A 9,614-nucleotide genomic window follows, 5' to 3' on the forward strand; every position below is an offset into this window, starting at 1 on the left:
GCCTTATCCATGAGATGTAATACCCTTGATCACTTTTTTCTGAGTTTGTGCTTTATTACAGTGTTACTATAAACAACTGTTCTTTATAAATTATTGTATTGTCCATACGTTTTTGAAAAATTTTATACTAGAGTGGTATATATGTGTTTATATGTATTGTATCTAATCTATTCCAGGCAGGTTTTACATAAGCATGATTTTAGGGGTAGTTTTAGGGTGGTTTAGACTTTAAATATCGGAGAAGGTGATGGTACCCCACTCCAGTACTCTTGCCTGGAAAATCCCATGGACCAAGGAGCCTGGTTGGCTGCAGTCCATGGGGTCGTAAAAGTCAGGCACAGCTGAGCGACTTCCCTTTCACTTTTCACTTTCATGCATTGGGGAAGGAAATGGCAACCTCCAGTGTTCTTGTCTGGAGAATCCCAGGGACGGGGAGCCTGGTGGACTGCTGTCTATGGGGTCTCACAGAGTTGGACACGACTGAAGTGACTTAGCAGCATCACAGTTAGAAAAGTTATGTCTCATTTCTCACAGATTAAAAACTTGGGAACAATAAAATCATAGTTTTGATATTTAAATTAGATAATGAATCTGAAATGCATCCTACATTGCCTGAAATGTAGTAAGCACAATAAATATCAACTTTCTTTTTCTAGTAAAACCTACCTTTCCTTCAATGTCCAGGTCTGTAACCTTCTGCTCCTTTTGCCCCCTCCATATCAGGTCAGCGATGGGAGTTTCTAGAAAGATATTTAATCACTTATTCTCCTGGAGACTCATTACTCTTCTCTATACTTTTAGGGTTATATCTACTAGCTACACTGATGCACTGATACTCTCAGGGTGCAGAAAAGACACGAAAGGAACACCCAGAGGAGGTAGGTATTATTTTGATTTCCCTAATGAATAATAAAATCAAGGTCATTTTTGTATGTTTACTGGCTATTGGATATGATATTTCTAAATTGGTCTCCAAGATTTCTCCATTCTGTTTAACTATCTTCTTTTCTTTTTGATTTATGAGCTTTTCATATATCCTGCACTTGAGTTCTTTTTTAGAAATATGCATTGCAAATATGGTCTACTAGTCTGCAATTGACTTTCTATCCTCTTGGCAGTTATTTTTTTAAAATAAAGACTCTTTTTTTTAATTTAAATTTTTATTTTTACTTTATTTTACTTTACAATACTGTATTGGTTTTGCCGTACATTGACATGAATCCACCACAGGTGTACATGCGATCCCAAACATGAACCCCCTCCCACCTCCCTCCCACAACATCCCTCTGGGTCATCCCCGTAAAAATACATTTTCATGTTCATAAGAAGCTAGCTTGAAAGTTTTGTTTGTTTTCTTTAAGAACTGTAGAACTGCTTTCTTTTGGTGACTGCTATTGCTTCTGATAAGAAAACAGGTATCATTCAAATGGTGTTTCCCAGAATACAATGTATCACTTTTCCGTGGGTATTGACAAGATTATTTCCACTTAAATAGACCCTGGGATTCTTCTTCAATGCCTTGCAAACTTCTGCCAAAACCACAATGGCCCACTTGCAGAATTCCTTATTCATCTTTATGGCATTTCATGTAACATTGCTCCTGAATAAGGACCTTGTTGTGGAGGAAGCCAATATAGCAGTGCTTATAGGAGGTGCTTCCTATAAGCAAATAGGTTACGGAATGGGTAACGGAAGTAGTTATAAATACCAGTGACACTTATGTGGTCATTTTCAGTAACAAAAAGTAAAATGCTATTAATGTTTTCATTTTGATATGAATATATTTACACATACATTAATTATTTTTAAATCCCCTGTCTCATATTCTTGCCTGTAGTAACATACAATGTGCTAATATAAGTTAATCTTATTCTCATTGTATCTCAGTTATTAAGGTACAGGTTTCAATGCAAGAGTGTGATTCAGCTAGAAGAGGAAAGAACATCACCCAAAAATAGATAAATGAACTTGGTATAATTTTGCAGAAGGGAGTTAACTTATATTGGTTGAATGAGGAATTATTGCATTTTATCAGCAGGAAGAATAGTTTTCCTGTTGACTTTATGACAAAGCTGTGTTGTTAAAAGAGGTACTGATGGACGCCTAGTTAACAAATCAATTAAATAGTTAAGCTACTGCAGTAACTTTGTACTGCCCCAGCCTAACTATCTAGAAATCGATTTGGAAGGCACTTGTCAGGAGGTAGCCATATTTTTATATTCTGCTGGCTGGTGCAGGGCTCCAGGCACTGTGGCAACTCACACATGTTGCTGCTGATCCACTATGTCATCTTACTGGTGACACACAGCTCTTCCGCCTCCCACCAGATCGCCAAATCTTCTGTCGTCTTGGGCCAAGTATGCATGCAGCATAACAGCAGGTGACACTCTTCTCCTCAAGGTCACTTGTTCTTGTGAGACACTAAAGGAGCTCAGAGACAAGCTTTGGTGTGTTATGCGGGTTCCATTATCCTCAGGGTTCTAGTATGTCCTTATGAGTCACAGTTTGTCCATGCTTTTGTCTACACCCAGCTTTCCCTCAAATGTTACTTTTGCTGGCTAGCAGTGAATTCAGTCTCAGCACCAGATACAAAGATAGCAGCTTTGTACAGACTCCTCCAGCTCTAGCAATTGCCTGAGTTCTAATCTCAATAACTGACCTCTTCTTCGACACCACTAGTGGTTCCACTTTTCTGATTGTAACTTCAGTGACACAAAGTCTAAGAGGAAAGGACTAAGGAAATGATTTTCATGATGATTCCAGATAACTATAACTAGACCCATGTTTGCCATGTGAGGGTCTTTAGGTGAAGCTGCCACTTTGATGCATTGTGGGGCAAGTATTCAACTTTAGACAACGCATGTTCCATATGATTGTTTTATGGTACAGGGAGGGAGGTGGGAGGGGGGTTCAGGATGGGGAACATGTGTATGCCCGTGGTGGATTCATGTTGATGTGTGGCAGAACCAATACAATATTGTAAAGTAATTAGCCTCCAATTAAAATAAATACATTTAAATTAAAAAATAAAGTCAAAAATTCAAGACCGAGAATGTATTAGTAGAAAGTTACTCTGGACACCTGTTTCCAAATGACATGGAAGGAGTTTTTGTTTAAAATTAAATCTTCTGATCCAGACCACAGATGAAGCAACCACAGGACCACCATTTCTTGTCTGAGATCTGCAGGTGCGCATTTCAGCTGGGGTCCTGCAACAGGGGGTCTCTCTCTTATTAAGCTCTAGGGTTTTTGTACAGCTTTTCTCATTACTTCAGGCACTGTGAGTTCCCAGACTGCACAAAAGTACTTTGCGGAGTCTTCCAACTGTAAGGCAGAAATGGTGAGGCTGATGGTGTTCTGTGCTCTCTGAAAGTTTACAGAGTAGCGGCCATTCCTTGCATTCAGGCCAGAAGATTCCTGACGAATAAGGAAAGTCATCTCTCCACTGGGAAGTTGCTTATACCAAAAAAGGTAGTGCGTGTACCCACTCCACCTTACTTCATACCGACAGTTCAGAATGACAGATTGGCCTATTTGACTGGTTATGTATGGCTGGTATTGGGTAACTTTCTGAGCCACACCAGATCCTGTGGAAAAAAATCAGAAAACCAAGCTGAAGTAGTGAACAAAATAATGTAGGCATTAGACTAATTTGAGACCCAAAGAAAACCCAAACTGGAATTATAATAGATATGCTTTCCTCTGATCCTCCTTTCCTCCCCAAGTCCCTGTGAATCACCACGTGCCTGTGTGCAGGCCTTTCACCCTGAACACTCACACCCATGTTTGCAAGCATCCCTACCAGAGAAGGTGAAGGCCAGGAGCACCCAGAGCAGACTGGAGAGCTGCATGAGGCATGGAATCCCCTGCACGAATGTGCTCAGTTCTGCCTCAAGATGAGAGTTCAGTGTCTTTGAGTACCTAGCAGCTCAAATACATAGTACCCAATACCTGCGTGACTCCCCCAACAGGAAGTGGGAGGTGTCATGCTTGTAGACCACGTGGTCTGTGCACAGATGAGAAAAAGTCTGACTCACCACAGACCTTTATTTTGTCTACTTGTCTTTCTCGGGTCATGAATTACCTGATCACTAATGACCTATGCAGTATCTGAAAGGGACCTGAAAAAAGCAATTCTCATGAAAGGTTTGAGCAGAACTGAAGAATAAACAAGTTGACATACATTGGTAATTGATCAGCAGAATAACTTTACCAGCCCATTTAGAGCATAATTTAGTATATGCCATGAACACTTCTTATACTCTATTTACTGGTCATCATTTAGCCTATGCCAACTTTCCTCCATCCAGTGTCTAATGACTCTTTTAAGAAGCTCATAGAACTTCATCTTTTTAAATGAAAGGCAATCTTATCCAAATAGTTAATATATCTCTTATTTACTGGGTTCTAGAACTCTAGTTAGGTTTTCCTATAAATAAGTTACTTCAAGATCAAACAATAACAAATCAGTCCTTCTGACTTTCGGAATGTATTCCATTATCTATGTGTTATGAAATTATAACAGGAATAAAACATTTTTTGTACAGCTTTCCCATTACTTCAAGCACTGTGAGTTCCCAGACTGCACAAAAGTATTTTGTGGAGTCTTCCAGCTGTAAGGCTGACGTTGAGTCTTACTTATTAGACTTTGAGAAGGATCAGGGTATTCAGACCTGCTGCCTCCCAATGTTCAATCATGCTTCTTAGACCATGTGTCCTAGAGTTGTCCTCATGTCATGTTTTCTATGTCATTGGCCCAAAGAGTTCAGTCTCACTTGTTAGTGGCTCATTATTTTTCTCTTTGTAAAATAAAGTCAATAGAAGCACACCAGATCTTTCTGTGACACAATGCTATAATGCACTCCTGCCAAACTTGGTACCTACAGGCTGCAGACACTTAGTACCTGTCAATACCACAGAAGCTGGTGACTGAAGTTCTGTATACTGCTACCAGATCATGTAGAATGTAACTGTCAATCTTCCATCTGGTTTCATTGTTTTAGTGGAAGAATTAACATAAAATAGTCAAAGGTAAATAGACAAGTAGAAAGGAAAGTACAGACAAGTTCTCTAAAACAGTGCCAGTCCTTTAACTTTAGGACAAGGTAACTAGGGATGCAGGAATAAAAGTGTGCACTTAGTTGAGATGTCTACTCCTCTGCCTCATTTCACCTCGGAGTGCGGACAGGCAGCCGATGCCCTGGTTTGCAATTATTTATAACTAAGTAGAAGAGACCATGGATGCCCACAGCAGCCTAGGAAGTAGCATGATAAAATGAAATATATATATTAACAGAATAATTACAGACATAAATAGAAGGAAATTGATACTGATAAATTTTTATCAAAACTCAGAACTTTCTCTGATTCACCAGTTTTTACAGGCATTTTTTGATGCATAAGTCTATGAGACTTTATCACATGTGTAGGTTCTTGTAACTGTCACAGAAATCACAATACAGAACTGTCCCATCGCTCTAAAAAATGTCCCTTTGCACACGTTCTCACCCCTGCAATCCCTGATCACCCCTGGCAACTACTGATCTCCTTTTCATTTCTATATTTTTCCTTTTAAGAATGTCATGTAAGTAGTATCATACCTTATGTATGGAATCATTATGGATCATAACCATACTATCCAGTAAGTGTTATACATCAAGTAGCCTTCTGAGATAGACTTTTTTCCACTCAGCATAACACTCTTGAGATCAGTCTAGCTGATTGCATGTCTCAGTAGTCTGTTCCTTTTAATCACTACAGACTTTCCCCAACTAAGGATGGTTTGACTTATGCTTATTGACTTTATGGTGGTGAGAAAGCCATTCAGTTGAGAGCACACTTTGAATTCTGATCTTTTGCTGGGCTAGCACCATGCAGCCTGATATTCTCAGGTGATGCTGGGAGTGAGCTGAGCTTCTAGTCAGCCTCAGAATCAGGAGCATAAACAACCTTTCTGCACCCACACAACCTTTCTGTTTTTCACTCTCAGCTCAGCAGTCAATAAATTACATGAGATTTTTCTATACTTTACTATAAAATAAACTTTGTGTTAGATGATTTTTCCAACTGTAAGTTAATGTAACTGTTGAGCATAATAAAGCTAAAATAAGATGTTCGGAGGGTTAGATGTAGTAAATGCTTTTTTCTCCTTAATACGATATTTTCAACTTACAATGGTTTATTAGAACATAACTCCATCATAAGTTGAGGAAAATCTATAAATAATATGTCTATTTATCCATCAGTTTACCCAATGAAGATGTTTCCAGTTTGGGGCCGTCACAAATAGAGCTACCATGAATATTCATCTACAGATTTTTGTATGAACATAAGTTTTTTTATTTCTCAAGCATCAGTACCACAAGTGTGATTGCTGAGTTGTAAGGAAAGTGTTTGTGTGAAAGTTTGTGTGAAACTGATGTACCGTATTCCAGAATGACTGTACCATTCACCCACCAGGAATGCATGAGTGATCCAATTTCTCTGCACCGTTGCCAGAACTTGGTATTGTTAATACTTTTAGTTTTAGCCTTTATGACAGTCGTGGAGTGCTATCTCATTGTGTCTCTCATTTACATTCCCTAACGGCTATTGATGTTGAACATTTGCTCATATACTTGTTTATATGCTTTTATCCCTACTACATATCCTCTTTGGTAAAGTACCTGTGTTAGTCTTTAGTTCATTTTTCAATTGGATTGTTTGTTTTCTTCCTGCTGAGTTTAGGAGTCCATTGTATTCTGAATACCACTCTTTTGATGGAAATATAGTCTGCAAAGATTTCCTGCCATTCAGTGGTTTGTCTTTTTCATTCTGTTAATAATAACTTTCACAGAGCAATCGTTTTTCATTTTAATGAAATCTAAGCTTTTTTTATGGATTGTGCTTTTAGTGTCATGTCAAAAATCTTTTTGCCTAACTGTACATTATAAAGATTTTCTCTTATGGTTTCTTCTAAAATATTTATAGTTTTACATTTGAATGTATGATCCATTTGAAACTGAATTCAATGTTTTGTATAAGGTGTGAGATTTAGGCCAAGTTCCAATTATTTGCATATTAATATCCACTTGTCCCAGTATCATTTGCTGATAAAACTGTCCTCTGTTGAATTGTCTTTGCACCTTTGTCAAAAAAATCAATTTTCCCCACTTGTATGGGTTGACTTCTATACTCTTACTCAGTGACATGAACTTGCTAATGATTTTTTAATTCCTTTTAGCATCTGTACTATGTTTATTTTTTCATTCTTTATATTCATAATTTATGCTTTTTCTCTTTTTCCCTTGATACTTCTACCTAGAAACAGATCAGTTTTATTAATCAGCTTTCTCCTTGTGTGAGTCTACTACTATAGTATTACCCAGTGGCATAAATTTATTAATAATATTGCTTAATTACCATTTTCACACTGCATATGATTTTCTCATGTGTATAATTCATATTTTCTTTTATTATATTGATAATTTCCTTGATAATTCTAGCTAGGAATAGATCAATGATATTAATCATTTTAAGAAAAGTAACTATATTTAATGATTATTTCTATTGTTTGCTTTAGAGTTCACCAATATGAATTTTTAATTTTACCTTTCTTTTAGATATATTGGGTTTTATATTTCTTTTTCTATCTTCTTTTGTTGAAAGGTTAGATAATTTTTTTCAACCTTTTTTCTTTGGTAATAAAAGTACTTAAAAGAGATAAATTTCCTTCTAGGTATTATTTTAGCTGTGCCTCATGCATATGTCAGAGAAGGTAATGGCACCCCACTCCAGTCTTCTTGCCTGGAGTATCCCAGGGACGGGGGAACCTGGTGGGCTGCCCTCTATGGGGTCGCACAGAGTCGGACATGACTGAAGCGACTTAGCAGCAGCAGCAGCAGCAGCAGCAGCAGCAGCAGCATACATATGTATATGTTTGTGTTCTCTCTATATTTTCTTTCAAATACTTTTTAACAGTCATTGTAACTGCTTCTTAAACATATGTATGAGTTGTTTTAAATTTAGTGCCTAAATTCCAAGTGTTTGGGAGTTTTTAGAGACATTTTTTCACAACTGATTTTCTCTATCAATTCCAATTTGGTGAAAGAATAAATTCTGTATAATTTCAGTTTCCTTATATTAGGACTTTTTATGCACAAACATGTATATGTGTATATTTCATCTGCACAGCAGGGTGTGTCTGGGGCCTCGGCTGCAGGTTTGGGTACAGGCTGCAGGTGTCTGGGGAGCACTGTGCACTTCCTGCACAGAAGTAAGTGGCTGAGTCTCCAGGCTGGGAAGTTGCGATGTGCAATGAGAGCTGTTTGGCACTTTTATTGTGGAAAACTGTGAGTCTTCCATCTTCCATTTCATTCATAACTGAACGTATGGCTATCAAGAGTGCAGGGCCTTTACCAGGATATTGCCGGTACCATGGGAAGTAGTCAAACAAACTGTTCTCATAACTACAGTTCAGAATGGAAATCTCTCCTTCCTTGACTGTCAAAGATTGAGGGCTCTGTTTCACCTGCTCTTGGCTGCTTTTTTCCTTCTGTTGTCCGCTCACCCCTGTTTAAAGAGATAAAAAGTCATTAGTCCACAAACTGATATTTCCTTAAGTTTCTATCTGCATGAATTTGTCCATACCCCAGTTTTCTCACTCCTTCAAATTAATAAGATATCCTAGGGTTTCTCCATCATAACTCACAGTCTACTTGAAGACACAGAATTAAGAATGATGCTCCCAGCATCTTGTCCATTGTTCCTGGCACCAAAGTTCAATGACAGCTCAGGTTCTTCTTCTGGTCTCCTCAGCCAGCTAGAACTCTGACTTAAGGTTCGCATCGGTTTTAATTCTTTCAAGAGGCCCCACCTTCTCACAAGTACTTTTAACTAAAGCTATTTTTTTCAAAACAAGCACTTGCCGATTTTCTCTATCTTAGACTTGCTCAAAATTACTTTCATTGAAAAGCAGAAATCCCCTCCTTACACATGGAATATGCTTAGTTTAGAAGTTCTCTCCCCTTTCTTCACATTTCCAAGAAGGTTAAAAATCATGTATCAGGACAACTTGATATCTTAACAGGGATTACATTATTTTACAAAGGCGAAGAGAGGGACTCCCATGAAATCACAAGATGAGCTTTTCTCTCTTTTTTTTAATTACAAACACAAATTAAAGTCTACTGAAGAGATCAGTTCAGTTTAGTCACTCAGTCGTGTACTACTCTTTGCGACCCCATGGACTGCAGCACACCAGGCCTCCCTGTCCATTACCAACTTTCAGAGTTCACTCAAACTCATGTCCATCAAGCCAGTGATGCCATCCAACCATCTCATTCTCTGTTGTCCCCTTCTCCTCCTGCCTTCAATCTTTCCTGGCATCAGTCTTTTCCACTGAGTCAGTTCTTCTCATCAGGTGACGAAAGTACTGGAGTTTCAGCTTCAACACCAGTCCTTCCAATGAATATTCAGGACTGATTTCCTTTAGGATGGAGTGGTTGGATCTCCTTGCAGTCCAAGGCATTCTCAAGAGTCTTCTCCAACACTACAGTTCAAAAGAGTCAATTCTTCGGCGCTCAGCCTTCTTCATAGTCCAACTCTCACATCCATACATGATTACTGGAAAAACC

At 38.3% G+C, this 9,614-nt stretch overlaps 1 gene segment (V, D, J or C); it reads right to left on the bottom strand.

Annotated features, from left to right (window-relative positions):
• Nucleotides 1-8,131: 8,131 nt before the first annotated feature.
• LOC114115800 (T cell receptor alpha variable 23/delta variable 6-like) lies at nucleotides 8,132-8,811 on the bottom strand. The segment is given in 2 exon segments: nucleotides 8,132-8,550; nucleotides 8,690-8,811. Coding segments are annotated over 2 exon segments (471 nt in total).
• Between the last annotated feature and the right edge of the window lie 803 nt (nucleotides 8,812-9,614).

Source organism: Ovis aries, chromosome 7, assembly GCF_016772045.2.
Source record: "Ovis aries strain OAR_USU_Benz2616 breed Rambouillet chromosome 7, ARS-UI_Ramb_v3.0, whole genome shotgun sequence".
Taxonomy (NCBI): Eukaryota; Metazoa; Chordata; class Mammalia; order Artiodactyla; family Bovidae; genus Ovis; species Ovis aries.